Here is a 27,846-nt window from a genome sequence, read left to right as displayed (position 1 = left end):
TCTGTTGTGATTAATACGTATTATACTTTCCGTTAGTTGTGTCTTATCGGATAAGAATCCTATTTTGAAGCCCAATAATCGATATGAATGACGCTGCCAACTTGACCGAGAAATGCAGTCGGTGAAAGGTCTATCTATGAATCTTGACAAGTGATCCTCAGCGGGTTATTATTACTTGGGCAGGGCAAACTCATGATGACGTCAGAATAGCATAAATAATGGAAAAAGTTCAAATATATACCTTTTATGCGACCACACTGAATACAATGTCAGTTTGGTATATTTCCGGTCATACCTGTATTTCAGTGCACTTTATGACAATTCCTTGGGGTTGATCACGCGACCTCCCATTTCATTCGTACTAACATGCGTACTGTGTAGCTATATGTAGGACTGCTACAGTTTCGTATGATGCGATACGACCGGTCGAGATTTACAGCATCCCACGGCGGAAATTTGTATCGAAACTTTAATTCTTGTCGATGAATCAACTCTTCGCGTGTAATTTCAGTATACTCGAAAACATCATCTCTCACTATCACTATCATTACAATTAATAATCAATATACACCGGATGTCGCAATTGCAATTTGAGTTAATTTTAATTAATGAAGGTTTGTCGGTCCGCATTTTGATGTTTTACCGGTCCTCAAGGTAGAAAAGGTTGCTAACCACTAATATGGACAATTCTTTCGCATCTGAGGTCTTTCTTGCAGCAAGTACAGCCACTCCCAGTCCCCTTCCACCTAGAGAAGACCTTCACAAAAATGGTAAGGTGTTGGTACGTCTATGAGGGTAAAGTATAGGCCTAACTGAGAGCCTTGCTTGGAAACCATCAATGGATAATGATCTCGTGCGGAGAAGTGCATGGACCCGAGATTCCATGTATGTAAGGCCCTGGTTATTGTCAGATATGTAATGAATGTATACTGAGGTTAGTAAAACCGTGATAAACTCGATTAATTTTATTCATGCATTGACGTCTTCTGAAATGACAACGGGGTTCAAACCCAATACTGTGTAATGTGTATACATAACTTGCATCCAGTATGAGGCTCATATGTCACCCAGTGCGACCCTTCATTCACCTTATTAAAATTTATCGAGTAAGACAGGTTAATCTGTCTTAATATACGATTGCATTATAGTTCCAAGATCAAATTGTTATGCTCTAGAAAATAAAGCTCCTGACATTGCGGTAAACCTGCGTCATCACGCACGAACGCAGGCCGGCCACGCCGTGGCTTCGCGTCATAATCACAAGTAAAAGTATACCAAAATCAATACCGCATTGCTGTCAATCGCCGCCTAATCGGCAAGCGACGATGATTTATAGCTGGCAGGGTGTATACTTAAATCTGATCATTCCTAATTTACTTCAATCATATAAAAATATCAAATGGAGTGGAAGCGTTTCCATCGAAACCGTTTTCTTTCAGGATTCGGTTCCTGTAACTTACAACTGCTGATTAGTATGAATTAGGATTACGCGGGTTGTGATTTCTAGCATGTGATTAGGAAAAAGTTTATAGTAGTAATATCCATCCCTTTCGATCCGTAACTGCGCCGTATAAGATTTAGGTAGACTCGGTTACATTGAACCTACAGTCAGTAACGAACCCCTAATCTTTGTAGTCGACATGAGTCCTTGTACTCATATCGATAACCTCCAATTGTAATGTTTCATCTGCCTGATTGGCATGGTTTCGGGCAGCTATCTCGCCAAGGAACTTTCTTTACTTTCCTAGATTTTGTGCAGTGGCGGATATAGTTTATGAATCGAATTGCATCTTCCTATCAGCTACACTGCCTGGATCCAGTGCGACGTACGCACATCGTTAAACAAGCAATGTAATGTACAAATTGTGTCTCATTGCAGGAATAATATAATAGCTTTAGTTGCGTGGATTAACTTTTGGTTTCAAAGTCTGGTCGCGTCTGCTTTAATTAGACGCGTTCGTAAATTACTATGAACATCTAATCATCTCATGCATTGTAAGTTTTTATTGTATCCCTCGACACACTTAGCACCTGCGTTCTTCCATGGATAGAACGCGACTTACTCAAGTTTAGAATTAAACTAAAAACTGTATAGTTCATATGATGTGAAAGGTGTTGCTTGCTACCGTTTTCTCTGAATATACCGGTACCAATTCTCCTTCGCATATAGAATATATTTTGCCTGTTTCCCCCTCGATAAAAGGCAGAAATAGATTTAGATATTCACTGGACACGCACAGGCGTGGCATCTATTATAGGAAACGCCGAAACGATTTCACGATTGAAAACCACTATCTTACACCGCTTGGTATATGCTGCAATTTTTGCAGTATCGCAAATATGTTGTATTGATCGCGAAAATATTCAGTAACGACAGATTTCATGAGTTCGCTGCCCCACCAAATTTTCGCAGTAATAACACAAGCCGCCACGCCGCGGCTTTTGATAACATGCTTTTGTATCACTTCGATTGACGTCATACGTCTCATCGATGAATAACTTCTGTGGCGAGTATATAAAAGCCCGATATTCGCGGTCTCGATTCAGTTTCGTAGACATTGCCTCACTGCAAGCATCAAGTTTTCGCGGTATAGTTTACGAGTTCTAATCCCCGAAATGACAGACGGGATTATAACATCCGTTGAGGAACATAGCGATGAAACAAAATCCGGGAATTTATTGATCTGCGCCGGCAGCAGCGCTAGAATTCTGCAGCAGCTAACTACAAACAGTAAATGCGACAGGTGTACGGAACAAACAGTCGAGAATGTATCCGTCCATACCACACTTCGATGCGTATTGGAAAAAGCAGGAAGACACCGACAAGAAATGCAAAACGCATTACGCTCGAATACAAACACAATCGACACAGCTTGCCGGCAAGTTAACCTCCGGTGCCATCACTGTGGACGTATCAGCCAGAAGCGCCCCATGAAGCTTACAGAACTGTCAAAAATGGTTAAGGTCTGCGTGTACACAAAAGGAACCAGGCCTTACTTAGTAATATACGACTCAACCACAAAATACGCGACACCGGTAATGCATCAGAAGTTGAAGAAATTCAAGGTCACGCCGCACGTCTCCAATTCTCGGGAAGTTGATGGCGACCAAGTGGACAATTTAAGATTCCGTGTTTACCCGAACATGTCAGACGACGTGATTATATTCCAAGCAATCACGAAAGAGCAGAGAGACGAATGGGCCGGATTTCTCGCACGGCTGACGCAGAAAGAGATCTCGCCCGAATCCTCACCGCACAGAACGAGACATCATTTAATGAAATCCACGCTTTCAACGTTAGAAGAAGCAGAGGAACCTATTGACGATTTACAAAGGGGCCCCTTGAAAGCGCCCACGCGGAGACAGAAGTCAAGAGAAGGAAGGCGTAGCAGTTTAACAAGCATCGGCGTGCGGTTATTAAGAAGACCATTAGCGCGTCCTTTGGCATAATATTCCCGTTTATTATCTTTCTATACACTGTGCCGTCTTGAATGTTGCAGATATTTGATATTTATCCTCCAGCAAATCGATATTGAAGTCTGTGCCTCTTTCTATTACATTTTATTATGCGAATCCTTTGTCTTTGTTTTGTTCATTGCGAGGAAGGTGTTGATGAAGCAATTTAATAGTTTACTCGTAATAATAGAAAGGAAGCAACCAAACAATAAGCAGTAAAATCATCGCTTACCGCGAGCTGGTGGTGTCATGCACCGCACCATAAATATCTAAATGATGTCATGGTTACAAACGAAAACACCGTGACTCACACGTGTGATCGAATTGATATAAAGTGGAGAGCGTCGATTTATACCCATAGATGGGAAATTTCGATAATTATGAGCTTCTGTGACCGGAATGCGTGTTAGCACATGCCTAATATTTGTAGCGCTCTAGTTTTAACTGACGCGGAATGCCAAAACGGATGTAAGTTATTCATTCGCAGCATACCAGAAGCATGACAGGTGGATCTTCTACGCTAGCCACATAGGCGGAGTCAGCATAAACATTCGGGTGAGGACTGAGGAGGTAGTACGTTTTTAGGGGAAAATTTTTATCTCGCAATCGCGTGATGTGCGGATCTATTCCGCGATGTGTAGGGTTGGGTGAATATAATGTCACGATAAAAAATAAATTAGTTGTAGGGAAAAAGGGCGCGTCGCACCCTGGTTGCGCCGGTGAATGGGAGCGTGGGGATGTTATTAAATTTCCTCGACAGAAGATTACACATCACGAAATGTATGTACTGTACAATGTACATTATCCATTACAGTCCGTTGTCTTGCCAAGAGAATATTGGATCACTCCGAAGTTGACGTTCAGTAGTAATTACATAATAACTGTCCGATAGCCGCTGTCATTCCAGACTTATTTTGTACCATCTCGATAATTGACGCGACAAATTCAGAATGATGTTGCGAAGTTTACCTGTCGCCAAAGCGCATATTAGCTCAAACACAGTAATTACAATCCTTCGACTTTCTCCTGCTACAATTGGCCTCTAGTAGTTTCTGGTTGTGTTCGTACCCACATACTTAGCGACAGTCAATGGGGAGATTAGTTTATGAGTGATACCGAGTTCGCAAATGTAATATAAGATACAGCTGCGCTGAACCATTAGATAATGCGGCTACCATTGTTATATCACGTGCCCGATATGATTGTTTTGGTACGTGACGTAGTTCCCGAGAAAATCCCATCGTTCAGTTAGACGCCTATCATAACGCTTTGTATATTTCCAATCGAGTTCTAGGTGAAATCGCGTCATATGGATTAGTACTGACCCTACGAATCTTGGATGAATAAAGCTTCTCTATGTTAAGAATAGGCGAAATATAAATATATATCTAGGGAATCATTGTATGACGACCACTCGGTGGAAGCGGAAATGACAGGTCTCTAGGCATTGGAATGGGTGACGTATTGAGTGAGTAAAGATTGCGTGACAAACAACTTGCATGGTGGAGACAGCACAAAGTGGGGTGATATCAAGTCCACCAAGTTGCGATCAATCAGCAAGAGATCAGCAGCCATACGATTTCTGTCCTTTTCAATAGCTTACCGCAACACAGCAACATAAGAAAGCTTTGGCTTCCCATTTTTGGCATTGTATCGCAAACGTACTCTGCAGTCTGCTGGTTGCAATGAATATCGCGCGAAATGACGTAATATATTCGAAATCAGATCTTCATGACGTAAATGCCATCTCGTGAAACAATGTTCTGCATGTTAAGTAAGAAAGGGCGTTTGGATGCACGCGACGGAAATTTTGGCATTATGTCAGACAATTGTCATCGATCTGGATTGTTTAATACATTCCCTGTAATGTAGTCTGAACCACAACCCATTTGACCGTCATGGGATAAATGCTGTGACAGCATTATTGAAAGTGACTGGGACTTATGCAATCGTTTACGCGCCATATAGGGTATTTCCTCATGTGTACAAACTCTACAGTACACACCTTGGCTAACATAAGACCAAGATTATGTGCATTGTCAACTGCGCTTGGTTTGCTGAATCTAAACCCATTGGTCTGGGAAAACTTGGTGACATCGTATGTATTGAGAGGAGTTTAAAGTTGTAAAGTTTAGTAACTGCAGCTGATCATAATCATTAGTTGCATTATTTTCACCGCTCAGCGTGGTGTTTCGATTTGCCACGCTTGGATACCAAAGCTACAAACCACCTCACATCGTTAAAGGCCTTATCATAGTTATCCCCCTGAAAGCTCATCGTGACTCCTCAGTACACACTGCATTGCCATATATGCATGCGTTTGAAATTCCTAATGTAGGATTATGTCAGTGGTTGCTACCTGCTAGTGATTACACAACCTATCACGCATTTCTGTGATGCAAACATTGCAAACATGTGTGTTTGCTGTCAAATCCTGCTCGCCAGACCACCTTTCGTTACAATCTTATTTTCCATCGCTGCGTAACAATGATATAATCAAAATAGCATCGATCATCAAGAACACACACTTGCGAGGCACCGACAATTATGTGAAGGTAAAAGTTTCGCACCAAACGCAGGCATCGCTCCCGTGATCGCAAGATTCTACCTCCTGCCAGCCATCGTGATCGCATTCGTCGATATGATCTTCTGTTCCTGAGCAGCGAAGGTTCTCGAACCGAATACGACCGCGGCCGGGTCCGAACTCGCCGACGCTAACCTCTCGCGCGAACAGGAAACCCATCATGCGGCAAATAACGTGACCGTCGTTGATAGTAAAGGCTTGGCCGCAGATCGTACTCCATCTGCCGTGTCTTGGCCGGATCCGAACGCGGCCCTTCGTCTGTATCCGGGTTTGTCCAGATCCTTCCAATCGGATTTCGATTTCTCCTTCTGCAACGGTATAGCGAGGTTATCATTGTAGCAGAGCAACTATATAATTCGAGTTGTCTAAATCGATTAATTGTAGCGAAATGCTGGTAACCTATTTCTAATCTGATTTGTGAAATGTTTATATGCTTTAATTTTAATTCGAATCTAACTTCTGTTTTTTCAGCAAATGCTGCAGAACTGTATAGTGCGAAAACAGCCAAGCTTGATGCGTGCCATTGTCGTGCTTACACAAATGCACTCTGATTTGGTATGAACTGAATTTTATTTTTGTCGTCGTTCTTTATAATTCGGAATTTAATTCAAATAACAAGTTCGTGATAATTCAGTAATTCTAATTCCTATATAAATTGGAAATAAAAATTGTCCAGCTGTAATTCTAATTGTAATCCAATTTGGAAAATCTGGAATTTCTGTATTTGTGCAACTCTGCATTGCAGTGCGACCTTTCGCGATTTGGCTGGCATTCGGGAATGCAGCGCACTAGCGTGAAAGGATCCACGATTTCACGTAAATGCTTTGCATATATACGCACGCTGAGTCATGTATGTGCCGGGTGGCCATTGTCAAATCGTGATTGTTAATTTACTGGGCGTCTACCGCAGGCATTTCTGCTAATTGCAACCGTCTCGACCGGATGTAAGCGGCGATATATTCAACTCCATCATATCGGTTTAGTTAGGTTTACCGTGTTCGTCATTGCAGGGTCTTTCAACCTATGGGTCAGCATAGCCCAGTACTGGGCCATGAAGCCATTTCCAATGGGCCAGAAAACTTATATGGCCTAAAGCAGGGGTCGCCAACACGCGGCCCGCGAGGTCATATTTTGCGGCCCGCGACCTGATTTGGAAAAATCTCGAAAGAACGCTTAGTAAAGCATTTTGAAATGCTGAAATTGATATTGTTGTTGTTGTTCAAAATGAGCCATTCTACTGTGCTCTATATCGCTATTCCTCACTAGCTGATACGGCTTCGGCGTGGTAATATCATTCCATGGAGGAAGAATTTTCTAGTATGAATGGGCATATTGCCTTGATGTACAATGGCCTACCACTACCAAGACCGAGACGCTTGAAAAACGACTTCGGTTTCTCCAAAAGACAATGCTTTACGAGGAGATAGTTTTCCAGGAAGTAGGCTACCGTGTCTAGCTAACGCCAATATCGATTCTTTAATCCAGGGGTGGCCAATCTGCGGCAGTAGAAAGAAAATTATGCGGCCGTCGACACTTAATTCAATTAGGATGTGTTGGCGGCCGTCAGTATGCAATTGAATTTACAAATTGACTCTTTAATTAATGAGAGGTTTGAATTATTCTTGAGATTTTCTTCGCGCTACGCGCGGTTCAATGCGTGCTGATTTTCGATTTTAATATAGTAGTGTCCTTTGTAATCTGAGTCCTACAGTACAGATGCATGCGCCGGCATGATGCATGCGTCCCATAAAGAAATACAAAATTTTAATCGTGTTCTCCTCATCACGAATGAATTTTATTCTGGTAGTCCTGCGTTTCTTGCGAATCCAATATATATTTCCACTATACCGATCGACAAATCTGATGGGAGGTCAAGAAATAACTGCATGTAACAAAGGGGACTAATAAGAATTGACCCAACCAAAGATGCAGCACAGCATTATTATTAACTTCCCTTTCGCTTTTTCGAAGACACACCCTCCATCAGCTCTACCAGTGAATCTGATCACATTGGCCGAGAAAGAATAAATATCTTATAGTAATATGTGAAACTATAGTAATATTTATTAACGAAATTCAGTCATGAACATGAAATAAATTTTCGCGCTTCGCGCGACAACGGAAGTAGTAGCCGATATGCGTAAATATATTAGTCCGGAGTGCACCAACAATGGGCATGGGCAGTTTAACATGGGTATTTGGCCCCAGTTAGGTCATTCCGACTATTCACCGGAATGCGGCCACAGGCTACAGGAGTAATTGCAATGCGGGAGTGAATAACAAATAGGTTGGCAAGCCCTGTTTTAGATCCTACAGAGTGTTGTCAGGTATGGTGCACAGCTCATAGTTCAAAATATAATGAAATTTATGATCATGATATTTTTGTTGTATTTGTGTTTGTTCGATAAATTATTGTCTCTTTTGTGGTGACTATGCCTGCCGCCCATGTTAAAGAGCACAGCATTGTGATAACACAGAGTTATCAGACGTGGCTGTTAAACTGTGTCGCCTACTTTAATCTCGATATTGATGTCATGCGGCCCGCGGCCTCTAGGAATTTTGAAAAGTGGCCCGCGACCCATTTTGAGTTGGCGACCCCTGGCCTAAAGTGATTTCAGAAATCATGGTTATATGTACACACACTTAAGACTCCACAAATCAGCAAAAAATAACCTTATAAAACTACTGGCCCTCGCCACAACGTGGCTGTGTGGGTCGGCATTTTCATCCCTATTGCACATAAACCGCAGCGTAGGAAACTTGATGTTGCAACAGCTCTTGTAAACTGCTCGCTCTCATCGTCAGCACACAGAATACCAAGTCTCGTGGGCAAAATACAGCAACAACCGTCTCATTACATTTAAGTAAACTTTCGTTTGATTATTTATTGTGCTGTTTAAATCTGGTGTTTTTTACTGCTGATGGGCCAACCCATTTGTATCCGAATTTAGTGGGCCACGAACACACAAATGTCGAAACCCATGGCCTATATACGCAGCCGTGTTGGACTGACTCTGTGGTCTGCAGTTATATAACTTTTCTATCGAATTCTTGAGACAACAAACTCGTGCGAAGCCTACGCGGTAGATACCAGAATTTCGTACAGCTGGCACGAATTTTCCCTTCTCTATTCTTGTCTCGTTGCCAAACGTCGTGAAAGCGTAGTAAATTGAAAATTTGCGGCGTGCAGCTATAAAAGTTATACGACTTATTTCGGTTGTCTCACTATATGGATTTTAGCCGAACGTGAGCGATGTTATGATAATTTGATACGATTGCAACGCGGACCAATTTACCTTACAAACCGTAGTAATTCGTGTGAATCATATCCCTACTATGTTATGCGGTTATTCTTTATGCACCGAAAATTAGACTTCACGAAAGTAAGCATAAAAATATGCCCTTGTAAGGAGCGTGGTTCGTAATGTTCCATCTCGTAACGAAAGACCAAATCGTAAAAAAATGTACATTGAAAACATAACACGCGACCTGAAAAATATGCCCGAAAAGTATAACTTTTCGATATTTGAAACTGAAACCATAACTACAGAGAGGTCAAATGCACATTTGCCTGCGATGGAACGGAATTGAAACTGCTGCACGAATAGGTATATATCTCAAAATATGTGTATATGCAGAAGAAAACTGCAACTATAGGTCAAAATTAGAACAGCGAGTTTCAGTGGGTATACGGGAATCTATGTACCATTCAACAGAATCCCAAAGTCCACGATGCAGGACGTTCTACCACCCGTCCAAATTTATGCAACTGAATAAGGTCAATTCTGTTGTGATAATGCTGTTATGATGATACTAAACTCTAACTACACAGGGTACTATACATCGGTACTCCGATGTAAATATATATGCATAGCACAGTGCACCTTCGCAATAGTCACATACAGACTAAAATGTATCGGCATATACCTGGTAAGGGATTATATCTTTCGAATCGTGCCTCACTCGATAGCACGGTTGGTCTTTCTATGTAACGGTTGCATTCAGATAGGCACGTTGTAGGGTAAGCTTGGGAAAGCTTGTAGATCCTCCCACTTCTGCTCCCCGGCCTCGGTTCTATGGCCGCTCCAAAATATAGCTCACCTGAAGAGAAATAGACACAATCTCTACAGATAGGTGTGCAATGCCGCTTTCCCAATAGTGAAGCAAACGTGAGAGAACATAATATGATAGTGATCAAATGATATTAGAATTTAGGGTGACGGATGGCCGTTATTTTCGGTCTGTTAGAGATTTTGTGATCAAACCGACACATAAACACGAAGTAAGTATGAGGAAATGCTCCACACACAAAGTGAAGTGAAATACATGTATCGGAAATGATCTTCTAGCTAATTTATCACCCTACTATGACCATGACCACTCATCGCTAATGCTTAATCACTGTCAGTTACTAATAATTCACGGCATGGCGGTGTAAAAGATTCTAGCATTCAACGAGCATTGGTGGGGAATTTGGCGACGGTCCTATAGGATAGGTATCGAATGGGTCTGAAATAACGGCGGGATGTATAATGGCCTATACTGCAGGTTTTGTAGAAAAAAATCCGAATTGACTGGAAAATTTGAGTTCAAGTCCGAGTAAGGTCGAAGTCAATTTAGGTCGTTATTCGAGTCAAGCTCTGTCATTTGAAATATGTGACTCAAGTAATCGTAACACTGGTGTGTAATGTTATAGAGTGAAAAAACGGCACAACGAAGCTGTGAGTCTAGCTGACTTGGACAACTAAATAATTCTTTGACCGATTAGACTAAACAAAGCGAAACGCCGGTATTCCAATTCTAATCCAATTTATGAAGTGTTTCTTTGCTGTAGTTCTAATCGAATTTGTAAAATATTTCTATGCGTTAATTTTAACTCTAATCTAATTTCTGGCTTTCCTGAAATGCTACAAAAGAACTGTATAGTGCGAAACTAGCCAAGCCTGCTGTACAGACATTGGTCACTCTCATGCATAAGAGAAGGAACAATGAGTTGATATGAAAGGAAGTTGTTCTAATTCTAATCTAATTCGACTGTGTAGCTATAATTATAATTATAATCTAATTTGGAAAAGCTGTAAATTTCCTAGTCGTCCAACTCTAGAGTCTGTTAATCAACGACAATCGACCTATAATCACCATGATTTATTGTGTATGAAGGTCAGAGGGATATTGACTACAAAACTCCGATTATACAAAGGTTGGACTTTGCAATGCAGTTTCATGCAACAGTATTGTGTGCTGCGTACCAACTAAAAACTCGGTGAATTCGTTACTCTTACAATCATATTTGCGCGAAAGTGATACAGCAGTATTCATTCCCATTGCTACGATGGATTGCGCTATATTGATCACCGCCATGTCGGCAAATCGTGATGTTCTTACCTAGAAAGTATACCAATACGCAGAATTATCATAACCACGGAGAATTAAACACGCTTGTATGCGGCATTGTGGTTGCAGATAGGAGGTCGCATATAAGAAGGTAATCATCCATAATAGGTACGCGCATAACTATTACTTATGATGTCCTCGCAAAGTCAAGCTATAATTTGTAGGGCATTATGTTCGATATTTGACATCATTGGTAGTAGTTTATGCTTTGAACGCTCGGATATAGGAAGCCTGACCCGAACGGTAAAGACGGGTAGGAAGTTAGCAATTTGAAGCATCACTCAAATCATAACTATCCAGGTACGATATAATGACGGACTTTTGTGTTGGGAGCAATGCAGCAATCTATATTTACCGATAAATTGACGAAGGCATCCGACCAATTAATTCGATCGAGTTCAGGTACTTGACGCACGCAAAAAAATCACCGTTGGGTATTATCAAATTCGTGGTTACATGCATTAAGCCTCGCTCGATCGCGTGTACATTGTATATATTCCATCAGCGTCAGTGCCATTAATATGCTGGAACTGACGCTGATACGGTTTGCGTGCGTTTCGCGGAGCAACTTGATGTGAGACACTTCACTCCCCACAAAATTTTAATAATTAATATCTTGATGTAAACCATGAGCTGTAAGGCAACACAAAAGGCCAGGGGAGCTAAAGGAAATTCTTTCTATGGCTTACATATGGTTGTACAGGAGTATTGTGAGTCACGTGTTATTTATAACCTCAAATTTCGGCGCAAATGCTTCTTTATATCATTGGGATTTCTCCATACTGTCACTGCGCGAAGGCAACTATTTGAAATACGGGATTGAATTAAAAATAATATTCAGAGGCATGTCCGCGTGTTTGATCTGAATATTTCTCATTACGGACGTGGACTAAGTAGAATTGTTTCTTACATCAAATACAACCGCGCATATAAGTTCGGATTTATCAGCGAAGTATTTCAAATTCGCCAAGATTAGTTCAAGCTGTCACGGCTGCTGGTGCAGTACGGATGCATGCTTCAAATATTTCCGCATTGATGTTGAATGTCACACTGCATATTCGGACTGTATTATTGCACACGGTTCAGTACGATAGTAATATTACTGTTTCATATTGTGGTTGTTTATGAACCACATAGTTAATTGTCGTATGATTAAACTAAGCCAGTGGTTCTCAACCTTTTTTTGACACGCCTTCCTTTTTGATAGTGAAAAACTTCACTCCCCCCTTATCGTCGTATCAAAAAATCCAACTGGGATGCTAGCAACCCCAACAGATTGTTTGAGTGGTATGGTCGGTTATGAATGTTGATGAGAGAATAAAAACATGAAATTGGGTGTATATAGAGAGAAACACGCCTGCATTGGAGGTAAATCGCGCCGAGCGCGAAAAATTTTTTCAGGTGCATGACCGCTTCTTCGCGCCCCCCTACAGGTGTTTCACGCCCCCCAGTTTGAGAACCCCTGAACTAAGCAAACAACTCGACAGACATCGTGTCTTCTAGTTTCATATTGCTATTCGGCAATGGATTCATTCAATATCTGTTGCATTTTGTCGAGTGGATGAGCGAATAGTCTTGTCGAGTCACTTTCTATAATATTTCCTCCGTGGAAGCGTAGGCATGACCGCTGCGGGCAATGTCACCCGCGTATAACGATAAACTGAGAGTATAGTTTCGATGTAACACCCGATTATTGGTCATACCGCGTTAGTCACTCAACGACATCTTGCAATTTATGAATTTATATTGTGCTATTGACCGTCGAAGTCCTTGACACATCGTCCTGCACAATACTTAACAAAGCTTACCAATGGTCTTCCAAGTCTGCTTGGGCAGTATGTGTGCATTATGCGTATATGTAATGCGTAATATACGCGTTCTAATTGGTACACATTTGATATAATCATGGCCCTTGCAAATCATTTGCAATGCAAATGCAATCAAACTTTCATTATCGCGAGTCTCGCCGAAGCAATACAAATCGACACGACCAGAGCGAACTCATTACATTTTGATTTCAAGGCATGTGGCAATATCTCAATATTTTCATCTGTTATGCAACAAGAAAACTAATCTTGGATGATCTTGGAATACTTTATCGCGGATAGAGCAATAGAGGTATATACATCAATTCCCAAGTGATAGTACGATGCATTATACATTATGATTATATAAGAGAATATATAAATCTGCTCGAAGTGGACCATCTGAGTATGATATTCTCATCTTCATGTAATCAAAAATTCCAGTTCTGTATTTTCTGTTCCAAACTTTGCAAGATTAATTACGCGAGCATTCGGTTAATCAGATTTCCGAGCTGCAGAAGTCTGTATCGCGTTGGAAATTGCCGATGTCCACAGCGAATGAGGTATAATACTAGCCGAACCGGCCATTTATCAGCGAGATGCTACGAATATCGCATGTAAATATCCGTAAATGAATGGATATTAATCACTTGTGAGCCTGTCAGACACCTGGCGAAGGTACAATATTTCAAAAAATAAACTTGCCGATTGCTGATCGCCGCTGCGAAACCAATGAATCGATTAATGATGCTGTTGAAAAAAACCGAAACTCGAAGATACGGTATGACTCGCAATACGTGAATACTTACACAGGGTCAATTAGCAGCCAGCACCGAACGTGACGAAGTAGCAAGGTCGACACGTTTTGATGATTTCAACAAAACGTCTCGCCGGACAGATTTTTATTATGCAGCAGACCACCCGCACAGTAATGAAATCACTCAGAATCTTAAAATTTTTGTACAAGTACATAAATTACTGGATTGATCATGTTCAACGCAAACTGTCGCTAGTTCATTTTCTCAAAACCGCACAGGAAAATCTCGTTAATTTGTTAGATGAAGCTGATTTGAGCGCAACAAATGTATTACGGCTTTGTGTATCGTGTGACGTTCTATTAATGACCATATTTAACATCGTATCGACTATTTTTATCAGTATAGTAGGCAGAGGTGTGTAAAACGGGGGAGTAATGTGGGGAGAATTGTTCAATGTCACAGAATACTATTTGTATAGCAACCAGATGTAAACAGTCACAGTATTGGTGACGCCTTCAACACGCCCTAACGTATTGGGTTGCCGGAGTCAAAGGGTGAAGAGACGTCAGAGATATTGATTCCTACGTTTACGCGTGGTGCAAATTTTACGTATGTTCTCATGAAGATTAAACAACGCATTCTATCCGAGCAGGCTGATACTTGCGGCATATCGTTACCGACTTGGTTAGCCTTGGTCCTATTTATAAGATTTGTGCGTATTGTGAATGGTAATGTCTTATTAAATTACATTGGCGTTAAGATTGGTTCTTATGTATTACTTGTGCACTTATTTTGTTTTATTACCAGTGCTTCTTATAAGTCACAAAAGCTACACAAAATATACGAACAGAAATGATAAATTTTAGCGGACTGTGAAGCCTTGACATTGACTATAAGGTGAACTTGATGGCAATCTTAGTAGCCCGCTACTACGACTGACATTATGACCTGAACTTGCGTATGCCAATATTTTTGGAATAATATGGATGGTAGCCTTGGTTATAGGTCGTTGGAGATTGATTTCCGATGGAGTAATCATGGTTTGTGACAGAGTACAGGCTGCCAACCAACTAAATTTCCAGAAACCGCCTTACCTGATTCGTCTTCCCCGAAAGTTTGAATGTATCTCGGATACTTATACTGCTTTCCAAATCTTGTGCAAAGTTTCTTTGACATACACACGTTTCTGGGAATCCATCGCCCTTGTTTGTTCTGTCGTAACATTGCGATGCGCCTGTAAAGTCGTCGGGAGGCTGCGGTGAGCTTCTAACAATGTTTGCAAACAGCGCCGTTTACAACCAATTCGTCGTAATTGAATCAAAACCCATGACTCACGAGGTAATTGAAGAATATGAATTGGTGTGTTGCCAATGCAGTGAAATTTGCTGGTCATTCAGCTCAGCGACGTAAACAGTGAGTGGAACGAATGCGTATGTTTCAGGCTCGTAATATACGGCACTGTCTTTTCAAAATGCGAAACTAGAACTAGAACTAACGACCTTTAAAATCCGCATCTTACAAGCTAAAACACAACTAACTAGAATAAAATTGCAACGCAACTCGCAATAGGAATCTGATCGGCTTTCCAAATTATTAACAATGCCCGAAACCCATCCACTATTAGTATAGTGATGACTCAGAGATAGCAATGGTTGCAAGAACATTTCGCACACAAGAACAACGGTATCACAATCTAAGTCCCACGACGACACGTGCTTTTCAATTGTTCGGCAACTATTTTTTAATGTGCAACTAGAACTAGAAAAACAACCACTTTGTAAAATCCGCAACTAGAACTAGAACTACTATAAAACCGCAGTCTGTTGAACGTCAACTAACTATAGATTGGTTGTCTGTACAAGTCTGATCAACTACACGTCGGTTCTATTGGTCATGATTACAAAAGTTCACCGGCTTCAAACTTCCGTTCATGCTACAACATTGTACGGTATGTGGTTTTACCGGGAGTGCTCATGATTTATGGATCTTAATGTTGATAGTGACACATCCTGCTGAGCAGAAAGCACCACCCACCACAGCCTTATTGACGTCGCGATTGCTGTCTAATTGCATGGAGAAAAGAAAAACACATTGAATACTCTTCCACGAGATTGCGAACAGGTCACCTGTTTTGTTGATGTGTTTGCAGTAGTGTATAAAAATCATCGCTGCGCGTCACTTGACAAAAAGAGAGGACGTTTGGCAGACGCTGTCAACAAATGGGCGTCTCTTTGTGTCGTAAGTATCAACGCGTTGCAGTGTATAAACAAAGCGTCAAATGCCGCGAGCAATTTCCAAATTGATTACTGATTGGAGTGTGATCGTAAATGTGACTCACTAATTGTACAGCGTGTTATTAAAGGCCGTGGAGAGAAAGCACAATATCCTACCCTGACATGAAGTCCCCGTATATGTAAAAGCCTCGCAGTTTCGAATTCTCGCACCCGCGGTATTGGTAACCACCGGTTACGGATCGACCGAATGAAGTGTTGTAACTGTGAATTGGCGGGATATGGTTCTCTGAAAATAGAACAAAACAGCCTCAGGAGCCTAGAACCGAATGTAGGCCGTGCTACCTACACTGCGATTGGTCTTTTTCTGCATTTCAGAAAAGATGAAATATCATCCGTTATACCCGCTTCATTTGAGGCCAAGACTGGTTACGTTTGAGACTATCTCACATGGAATCAAAAAAACTATTGCTAGCAGAGGCGTAAATAACCGACCCGTAATAGATACATTGTGACACATGCTTTCGTCATAGCAACGGTGTCCCTCCAATGCTCTCCATCCGTAGTTGCCTCCTTTGACAATAATGTTGATTTCTTCCTCCGTGCTCTGTCCTACATCCCCACAATACAGGCGACCTTACGTCAAAATACGAGTAAATATTAGGAATTTCTGAGCTTTTCCTAGCGACAAGCAAGTAATTCCCGTAACGATACTATACTTTCAATAATATAGCTGGTCCCCCAATACACCACACTATCCCAAAGGTAGGTATAAACAACTTTGACGACAGTGTGGGCGAAATAGCGTTAGTGGTACGTTCCACAGCGACAGCATCAATGAATTGCTGGTTCAAGTCCGACCAAGGTTGACTCCAGAATTCCTACCTACATAACCTAAGTCTAGGAGGCAGATCTTGGCTCGTCCCCGACATCCGATCCGAGCAAGCGATGTCTTAAAAAGCCTACAAGTGGGCCGTGCAAAATGTCGGCAGATACGCCATCACATACAAATACAAATACACATACAAATTCTTCAACTTGAAGCGATAGCTCATGCAGTCACTCCAATTGCTTCAGCACAACACTCGAAGCTCACATTCGAGAATCATGCTTAATTCCTTAATGACCATTCATTCAAGTTTTGTTGATTCCGCTAAGGTAAAAATCCTCAACCATATGGTAGAAATATTCCTCGTAAATTTTGTGCGAAAGACTGCGGCAGTTTAAAAATGAAGAAGATCAGTTGCAGCGGTGTATTTCAATGCAAAAGTATCAAAGTTGGTCAAAAATTCCTAGAGTAATTATGCCACACAAATCAAGAAATGAATCGGGAAGCAATTTGTTTTCGACGCTCTGAGTTTCGGTAAACGAAAGAAATGGCGACCCGATTCGACTACGATTTACAGCAGTGATTCTCAACCGCGGCTCTGAATATGTCAAAAATATCTACAGTTGTTGTTTGTTTCTATGATTAGATATAGTAAATTTTTGTATATGATTGCTAAAATGAGGGATATTCGTTGTCTGAAAATCACGAATAAGAATTCTTGCAGACTGGTGTCAAACGCATGGATGAATACCCGTCAGACAAGAATATATCTTGAGTTCTGCTGGTCATTGAACTTTATATATCGTCTCTGCGAAGAGTAAATTTCGACACAGTTTTACTAACATTTAAATAACGGCTCATAGTCAAGTATAAATTGCAATAAGTCCAATATTACTCAGCATATAATCCCCCGCAACCTTGCGCCATCAAGTGCTGGAATGAATGAAGTGAAGAGCTATCACATAACGACATAATGGTATATGCTGTAGTATAATGATATGCATTTTCAATTTATTTCAATGCATATCACTCCCCAATCTGAGTCTATCAGTGATAAAATAACCGATATCGAATCTATAGAAGTCTATGTGCAATTGTGCATGCTTTTGAATTAGCTGGATGGTGAGATCTTGAGGTAGGCTAGCTACGTTTAAATTTTAATTATAAGTAGCCTATTCGAGAGTTTACATGCGGCTCCATATGCACTCTGAAGTTTGAAATGCGGCTCCGACATTCAAGAGCGTTGGGAGCGACTGATTTAGAGTATCTGATTCAAACCAGCTGTGGATCGATCTAGTTCATCCCTTACAGCAGGGGTGGGCAACATACGGCCCGCGAAGGGATTTTGTCCGGCCCGCGGATAGTTTTCCGTCTTACATGATAATGTGGGCCACGACCCCAGTCTGCCGAGATTCCGCACTACTTGCTTACTACGTCAAATTTTAGAGACTGTATGTCATTATACACGTGTATGCGCAGCGTTGCGAGAGTGCAGCTTATGCGTAAAAGTTCGTCGAAGCGAGAAGACTTGCATTAACGGCATTTACGATGCACTCAACCATAATGCCGTCTGTGGTTATCATGATTTTTGTCGACTACAATGGCCATTTGCACCAGGCTGATATTTCTTCACGGCGCACTTCTAGGTAAGGCACCGCTTATGCCAGGGGTCGCCAACTCAAAACGGATCGCAGGCCACTTTTCAAATTTCGTAGAGGACGCGGGCCGCATGAATTCAATATCGAGATTAATTGGCCACACGCAGTTGAACAACGACGCTATCCCGTCGCCTACTCAACCTTAATGAATTGATATCTTGGATAATTATTGTAACCGGGCCTATCGAACGCTTTGAAATCTTAATTAGGGATTGCACCGTGTGTTGATTGATCATGATCAGTGAGATGCAGACATGGCGGTGCATGTATGACAATGTTATTCTCAAATCCACATTCTCTTCGCCATTATCGTTGTCGTTAAAATACATTCATTAAAGACGATTTATTCCTTGTAGATGTGGATAAATGGGCGAATAATGCATCGATTCAGCAATCCGGCCCGCCAAGTACTAAATTTTCCTATATCCGGCCCGCCGACTGAACAAGTTGCCCGCCCATGCCTTACACGAAAGGTACCATCGTGTCAAAAATTAATGGAACTACTCCCATAGACGTAATCTTGGTAGAAGGGCCAGTTTCACCCGCTGGCTATGTCATTGAATACTTCCTTATCTCAATATACCCCACGCTGTTTGGTATGATACGTAGGCCCCGACCCCTTCTTATTTAAAATGGTTAAACTTCCAATTATTTTCTATTCCGGATGTCTGTGGAGTACCTCCGACGCCGAAAGAGCATTTCCACGGATTTCGCAGCCCATACGCGTACACTTCGGGCCTAGCAGTTGGATCCGAGATAAAAGGATTATCATCTGGTATTCCGTATGACTGACCGTCCGTAGCGATACCAGGGTCGACGCGAAGAATTTTTCCGAGCAATGATGACCTATTAATAGAGATTCCTCAATTATCTCGTTAGCTATACGTCATGTAAAGCTGATTTCTATAACGAAAACCTATATTTTTACCGCGATCACGTGCTCGTTAAGATAATCAGGTCACGCGCGGGTTTGCAAATATCAGTATAAATCTTAACGGCAATAACATGATTAGACACGAGATCTCGTGGATTAAGTCATCGAGAATTTATTGACGCGCGAACCAAATAGGCTTGTAATTTGGCCTTTGTCCATGAGTTGGGCAATCTGGGCATTTGTCCGTTACACATAATAGTTTGAGCATACAGATATCTGTGTTTCTGATGTATCGTCAATAATTTCGAAAATTTAGGCTAGAGTTACATCAACGTAAATGGGAAACTCCGGTCACCATCTATCTCACTGTCATGAGTAGGCTATTTTGTGGGGAAAGAGTGTCCACTGTCCAGTGGTCTATAATCGATTCAGCTAATGTAATTTTAGTCTATTGGTAGAGGGTTCCTCGAGTTATTTTTTAGCTACGGACTACACTATTTGGAATCTGTTTGGTTCGCGAATCGTCAATGCAGACCAAAAAATAAATAAAACTAAAATTTGTTAATTTAGAAAACTAACAACGACATGTCGGTAATATAATTCTAATCTAATTTGTGAAATGTTGCTATGCTATAATTCGGGTTCATACCTATCCTTTCTGATATTCCTGAAAATGCTGTAAGCGAACCATATAGCAAAGCTTGGTATACAGCAGTGGTTCCCAACCTCTTTTTGGTGTCAGCCGCATTTCAAAATTAAGAGTACGTTTGGAGCCGCAGTAATACTCTCGTTAAGTACAACAAAAATTATAAAGTATGAAAGCACGTACCAACGAATAGCAAAACTAACAAGAAAAAAATCACAAATCAATTTAATGCTCAACTTAGCATTGGCTTCGAGCTAGCTTCAAGAAGTGTTTCAAAGCGAGGCGTAATTTTTGATTCTGAGCATTTTGCTGACATTTCACATACATAAGTTGATACAAATAGAGAAGCTTTATCCGGGCATTTGTAACCAAGTTGGAATACTTTCCCTTTGGAACTTGACTCCAAAATTCAAGTAAGTCTCCACTTTTAATTATTGCTTGAGATCGATATCTGACTGAATGTCTGGCAACTCAAATTGAAAATTATCAGGGACAGTGGCCACATTAACTGCAATAGGATTTGAAAACATTTTGTTCGTGGGCAAAAAAAGCATTCGTTCCGTCAATGCGGCGGTTGAACTAATCAATCAAGTAGCCTGATTGCTAACTCTCTCGTAGGCATAAAATGATCAATTAGTTTGATGGTCAGATGGCGTCGGAAAATGTGTTGTAACACCACCTGCAATCTGCGTTTTTCAAGAAAAAGCTTGCTAATAAAAGCGGTTACTCTTCTATACGAATCACGACAAAGCTTGTTATTGCCTTGTAGGGTTTGAATTAATTTTTATTTTTGTTATAAATCGATTTTTTATTATTTTTGTGGGATTTTCAAATGTCAATGGGAGCCCCAAGAAGACTAGCTGGGAACCGCGGCTGGGAATCACTGGGTATACAGTGATTTGCCATGGTCGTGCTTATGAAAATGAATTCTGACTTAATATATAAACTGAGCTTAATTTTGGTTGTATTTCATTCTATATCTCGGAATTAATTATAGTTCCAAGTTTTTGCGAAATCAGTAATTCGAATTCTAATCTATTTGAAAAAGCTTAAAATTGTCTAGTTGTCCAAATCTGTTTACACTTGTACAGTATAAACAAACAATTCTCGCAGTTATTCATGACATGTAAACTCGTAGGATAAATAATCAATTATTGGAGTTATTTGTGAAAGAGAGAGAAATAATAATTGATTCGTTCAACCGTAAAGAAAATAACATTGACGAATGAAATAATAACAAGAAACTTAACGGTGTAGGACAGGGTGTAATCGATATGACTCTGGGTGGGGTCAACTGGTCTGATCAGGCAATTGCAGATATTCTTTATAAATTTGGTTGCGGTTGGTTACACTCGCAAGTCAGAGCCGGCGGAAAGTCTAAACCTGTATTTTATCTTCATGTTGGTAAGTGCTGAAAATGCTGTCTCACAGATGCCAGCCATGGCAAAAGGTAAAACAATCTTCGCTGCAGTAGTTGTATTCCGTTTAGTTTATACCAAGGGTTGTCATCGACAGGGATGTAAAAAGGTATGGACAGCCAACCAGCCTGAGAAATTAGTAACATTGACAAAAATAGGTCAACAATTTTGCAAAGTCCTTAAATGACGGTAATTATGGTAAGCTGGTCACTAAAACATGGCATTACTTTCGCGCAGTCCTAATCACCACCTCATTACCGAAAATAAGTACAAAATTGCCACAACTAACGACAAAATGAGGACACAAGGCGAAACAGATTGACAAATGCGAAAAATACGGACAGTGTCGTTTTATCAGACACCGCTCTTCAAGATCGGGACAAATATGTGAAAACGGACGGTATGGCAACCCTGCTTGATAAATGATGCACCTTTTTTACGAACAGTGTACAATGTACATCTCTCACTTGTTCTGCGCGTGGTTGTGAGGATCGCCCCCGGCGCCGCCGTCTCCGACAAAAATATAGAGGTATCCATCCGACCCAAAGAGTAATTGACCCCCGTTGTGATTGCGATATGGTTGTGATATTTCCAGCAGCACACGTTCGTAACTGACGTTTGCGGTGTTCATGTCGTTGTCCGATACCTGATAGGTAACGTCAGTAAAAACGAATAATTGGCTGTAATGATTTTATGATTTTATAATCCGTCACTTTTTAGATCACAACGAAGTTTAACGCAAAGATATATTCCGCGTAACCCAGTTTTCGCAGAGATTTCGGTTTCACGCATAGACATATATTTGCATAAACGATCGAACGGATAGGAAAATTACAGGGCATCGGCATTGAAATGGCGAGTCGTGCGAAGTTTGATTCGCTGTATTTTCGTTATATAATTTGGAATGGCGGATAGGTGAGACAGAATCTTTATTTCTCAAACGTGCAGATCAATAACATACATAACAAAAATGCAGCTTGGTCAAATGTGATGCATAGATAAATATGTAAGGCATGGACGTGACGCTCGATATAACATAGTCCTTAAAGCCGACCCACCCAGGCCAGAACACATCATCACAGAAGTCGTAACCACCAAAGCTTTAGATCGATGGTTCATGAACGATGCTCCATAAAACATTGGGGGCTCCTTATAAGTCAAGACACATACTCGGCTCATGAATATGATTTGGGATGATACGCCCAACCGATAAATACGATGAGACTTCCAACGTGAAGCATGACATTTCCGAGCTAGTATCTGAAAGTGAACAGCAGAACTCACACTTATTTACAATAAATATTCATTATCATGTTTTCGTTTTGTAGGAAAATTTATTTTAAAGACGATGTTCTTTTAACACTATGTTGTTGCACAGTTCATTATATGTGCACCAGTAATATATAGTAATGTATTAGATGTGGAGTTACTATTTAGATCGAACACTGTTACATCAGGCACTAGGCCGAGGCGAATGCCAGATTGAGAGACCGTAATTGGTTGTTTCGGCATCCTCCTAAATGTTCATTAAATCGCATTGTATCTAGTGTATCGCGTTGAATGTTGTTTGTCTTACGCGAAAAATATGATCTGGTGATTACTACGATTGTGATGTAAGAACCTAGATACCTAGCAATACTTTCTACTTTACCATGCAAAGTGAAAAAAGCGATCGTTTTTCCAGAAAGTCGAAGTGGGAGTTACACTTGAGTAAGTAGACAAGTAGGTACTTGGAGTACCAGAAGAAAGTGTAAGTACTCCGTTACTAACCACAGGGGTGGTCAACCTTTTTGCTATTCACGGCCTAATCTATTCACGGACTAATCTATTTATTAATATCGGCTTACTATCCGCACCCAAATCGCCAGTGGTCACGTTATGAATCGTATCCGGATTCGCTATGATCGCCCCAAGCGCGAAAATTTTTCAAAATCACATGTGAATTTGAATATCTATCATTAACAGGGTTGTAACCAAGTAACAAGGCACCGAGTCACAAGTCAATCTCAGTTTTATAGTTTTGACTCGAGTCAAGTCGAGTCATTTTCAATTCACCACCGAGTCAAGTCCGAGTCCAAGTCAGTGAAAATAGGCTCGAGTCCGAGTCACGGTATTATGACTCGAGTCGAGTCCAAGTCATTGTGTTGACTGCTCCGATTCCTGTCAATGTCTTGTTAAACCCACCTTTTATAACTCTGTTTGATGATATCGCATGGTTCGCAATTATGATCTACTAATTTTCCTCGCTTTTAGCAGTTCCTGGTCGCATATTCAAGTACCAGTACCAATAGTCGAGATCCCAATATAGCGTGATAATTTTACTATTCTTCGAAATTACATTGAATTGTCGGTCTTCAAAGTCTGAGTCTCGAGTCATATGACTTGGTTCGAGTCATGCGCAATGACTCGAGTCCAAGTCGAGTCAATACACAAATTGACTCGAGTCAAGTCGAGTCATTTCTGAATTTTGCGAAAATGACTCAAGTCAAGTCGAGTCATCAGAAAATCGTGACTCGAGTCATTACAACCCTGATCATTAATATTAGTAGTTTCACCCCATGTGATCAGATTCACCGGTAGAGTTGATGGAGGGCGTGTTTTCGAAAATTCAATAAAAGCTGATGGATCTTCGGCTTAGCCAATTGTTGTTAGTCACTTTGCTGCATGCTGCTATTTCTTGACCTCCCATAAGCATTGTCAGTATATAGTGGAAAGATATTGGAATCGCCCAACCGTACCAGAAATAAATGTCGTTCGTGAGGAACCATGGCACACGATTCCATGTTGGTATTTCTATATGGGGCGTATCATTTTCCTCTGCTGTTCACATCTGTATTGCGGGGCTCAGATTGCAAAGGGTGCTACTATACTAGTGGTCGGGAACCTTTTTTGGCCGAAGAACCATATTGACCCAATATTTCCAATTGTAACTCTCAAAGAGCCATACAATACATGCCAATCAACTGTTACGTCGCAATTGAATATTCGTGGCGTATTGGTAGCACTAATATATGGGATTCGTAGTGTGCACCATATTTTTCTGCCCATATGCGTAGGTGGAGACAGGCATGGTCACTACAGCAGTACATACCCACAGCAGGGTGTGATACGTCAGTGACGTGGGGTTATGAGAGGCAAGTGAGGCAGTGTCTCACATTTCGTCACTGATGAGTGAGGAAAATTGTAAAACCTTTAATGATTATTGGTATTTTTATCGATGTTTATGAATGCTTCGATTTTAAACATTTCTATTCCCAACATCACGGAATTTTCATATTCATTGTTCGAAAATAATGCGCGAAAGGAGAGTTAAGGCTCAGATGAGGTACAGACTGGCCAAGCCTCACCGGCTTGTTAGCGCTACTGATTGTAAATACCTTAGAATTTATCATCACTGATATTATTCAAATGAAATTGTCGCGCTGATTCCAAAAATCTAAATATTGATCGACTTCCAAAGTATTCGGCATTACATAACGCTACATACCTGCATTGTACGGCGGTTCTAGAAAGCTACTTACGTTACCAATCAAGAACTTGGATAGCTATTGCGTTGTCTTTAATTTGATTTGTAATTGTTAATTTCACTTCCAAGGAAGTCTACTTATTGGCGTGGATCAGGAAGTCAATGTGTATTTGAAACCGGCGTTGTCCTACAAGCGTCGCCATGTCAAGGTATCAATCAAGGCATCGTGCAATCTATGATTTCGAGGCGCGAGATAGCGGGTATAGATCGAATTTGCCAGTGGTGTTAGTCGCCGGCGAAACAGCAACTTAAATTTGAGGATCTTCAAATAGGGGGGGGAGGGGGTTTAATAACACCCAACCCGGTTACTCCATTGTCTTGACCTCTCAAAGACATGTCTATGTTGTCACTTGAATATTTATTCGGGCCGTCATAGAAATTTACTAACTAGTTGCAGCAATATTGATAAATTAAGTACAAAATTAGAAATTGGTCAAAGAGCCATATCTTATACCTAAAAGAGCCATATATGGCTCGCGAGCCATACGTTCCCGACCACTGTACTATACTAAAATCGAAAAATGAAGTGAAGTTGAAACGCGCGCAGCACGAGGAAAATTTCAAGATTAATTAATATCTCTCTAAAATTCGGGAGTCAATTCGAAAATTCAATTTGCATGTCGACGGCCGCCAAAACATACTAATTGAATTACGCGTCCACGTCCGCACAAATTTCCTTCTACGGCGGCCGCAGGTTGGCCCCTCCTAATGTAGATATTTACAGAGGATATACAGAAGATACAAGTAGTAAACCCATATCTTGCAATATAGATTTTGAGAGAGATATAGCGATATATATCTTTACCCAACCGGAATACCTTCGTGATACGTGACGTGAACTATATAGGCGTTACCAGAGGTGGTCAAAGTAGTCAAGAAAGCTACTCAAGTAGAAGTAGAAGTAGCGACGAAAAAATCTACCCAAGTACGAGTAGAAGTACTTCTTCCATGAGCAACCTAGAACTACTTGAAGTAGAAGTAGAATTGACTGACTTTAGAAGTACTCAAGTAAGTAAGTAGTTGTGAAAACGATCCTACTTCGTTCACATGGATTGTAAAAAGGTGCAAATTGAGCTATACGAAAGGTGCCTAGCTTGATTCATATTGATGCATACCAACAGGTCTCCAATTTTCGATAGCATGTAAGCATTCGTCCACATCATGGGATGAAAATGATAGTATTGATATGGAAATGCGATACTAATTCTCTGTTTACTCAAACAGCACGTTTTAGAAAATATCATGGTACTGCGCACTCCCCCATATTATAAGGCCTGTAGTTTAGTCGAAGAGCAATACGGAGATGTTGTGTTGGATACGGTGTAAACGCTTTGTGCGATTAGTAAACGTTAATAAAAAATATGGTGGACCGTAAGCTATATTGTGTAGCTTTATTTCTGGAAATTGAAGACATTACTACACTTGTTTTTATGCTTCAACATGTACGTTATCCAGACAAAAGAAGTGATATAGGCCTAAATTAGAAATCAAAATATATGGTACTGGGAATTGAAAGTGAAATATAAATCTAAAAACGGAACATGTATTTAATGTCTTTAGTCCAGAAAGTTACAAAGGATTGGATGCTAAAACAGCTCTAAAACTAAAAAATGTCAGAGTCCACTTTTCCAGATTAGGACACGCCATGGACAGCTTGATTACAATATGATAAGTAAATGCTAGATTGCGAAACATCAGTTTCAAACGTTATGATAAGCCATATATACTGTGATGAAATACTTGATATGGCGAAGGGCGACAATGCGGTGTGAACGGAACCATGCCAACCCGTTACCTAAATTATATTCACCGATACTTTCGTGAAATTATACTGGTTGCTCCGTATTCACTGCGCGCGAAGCGCGACGAAAATTCTGGGCTTAACTCAACTTTTATGAAAATTAAATGTCGATACTCCGTGAAAACAGCCCCGAAATTTATCAGGCTATCTTCTTGATTGCAGGATTAAACTACTTCTACTTGACAAACTGAAAATAGCGAGAAGTAAGTAAGTAGATCACAAAATATTATGAAGTAGAAGTAGACGTAGCGAAAATCAGATCTACTTGAGTAAGTATCAGAAGTAGAGGAAAACTACTTGAGTACTTCGAAAAAGTAGAAGTACTTCGTTACTGACCACCTCTGGGCGTTACAGAGAAACAAGAAGTATCCACTACCGTCCACTCGACACAGGCAAACCCTTCGACTCTAGCGCGCCGTCTACCGGACGATAGCTACACACGGCGAAAATACCTGGCGTGTTAAAATACAATACATTGGGTTATAATTTTCATCTGAACAAACTACACATACAATGTACAATGCGATAAGACACAATGCAATGTAACGAACAGATAGGAGGATGTCGAACGACACGCATCAGTAGCGTAGGGAAGAGGAGCACAAATGAACCTCCGACGAGAATCGGACCAGCTCCGCCTGCTTGGTAGGCGCTATCGTCACCATCACGCTATCTCCCCCGTTGTATTGTAATGGTATTCGAACTAAATATCGCATGACTTAAAAATCATTATTACTTCTACTTTGCAAACGTACAATAGTAGGCTACGTGATAGTCATAAACATCCGTGATTGATTGCTAGCGAAGGATAGTGAATAAGTGATGCTAAGATTGCATGACGGAAGAACTTCATAGCAAGTTGAAAG

The 27,846-nt window shown here is 40.8% G+C and overlaps 2 protein-coding genes across 2 annotated transcripts in view; one reads left to right on the top strand and one right to left on the bottom strand.

Moving 5' to 3' along the window:
* Nucleotides 1-2,520: 2,520 nt before the first annotated feature.
* LOC145450968 (uncharacterized) lies at nt 2,521-3,573 on the top strand. The gene has a single exon (XM_080329464.1). The coding sequence runs from the start codon at nt 2,617-2,619 to the stop codon at nt 3,448-3,450; it is 834 nt and encodes a 277-aa protein (XP_080185590.1). The 5' UTR covers nt 2,521-2,616; the 3' UTR covers nt 3,451-3,573.
* Nucleotides 3,574-5,933: 2,360 nt separating this feature from the next.
* The window catches only part of LOC145450954 (HHIP-like protein 1), a 29,694-nt gene continuing 7,781 nt past the window's right edge, over nt 5,934-27,846 (bottom strand). Inside the window, exons 7-13 of the mRNA XM_080329442.1 lie at nt 22,121-22,299; nt 19,395-19,561; nt 16,724-16,864; nt 16,388-16,517; nt 15,092-15,231; nt 9,968-10,141; nt 5,934-6,348 (exon numbers count right to left, since the gene is read on the bottom strand). Of these exons, the coding sequence (XP_080185568.1) occupies nt 6,002-6,348; nt 9,968-10,141; nt 15,092-15,231; nt 16,388-16,517; nt 16,724-16,864; nt 19,395-19,561; nt 22,121-22,299 (1,278 nt within the window). The 3' untranslated portion in view covers nt 5,934-6,001. The remainder of the gene's footprint in view (nt 6,349-9,967; nt 10,142-15,091; nt 15,232-16,387; nt 16,518-16,723; nt 16,865-19,394; nt 19,562-22,120; nt 22,300-27,846) is intronic.

Source organism: Botryllus schlosseri, chromosome 11 (genome assembly GCF_051294905.1).
Source record: "Botryllus schlosseri isolate E-star chromosome 11, Bs_hap1, whole genome shotgun sequence".
Classification (NCBI taxonomy): Eukaryota; Metazoa; Chordata; class Ascidiacea; order Stolidobranchia; family Styelidae; genus Botryllus; species Botryllus schlosseri.
This window is presented reverse-complemented; position numbering and strand designations above follow the sequence as displayed.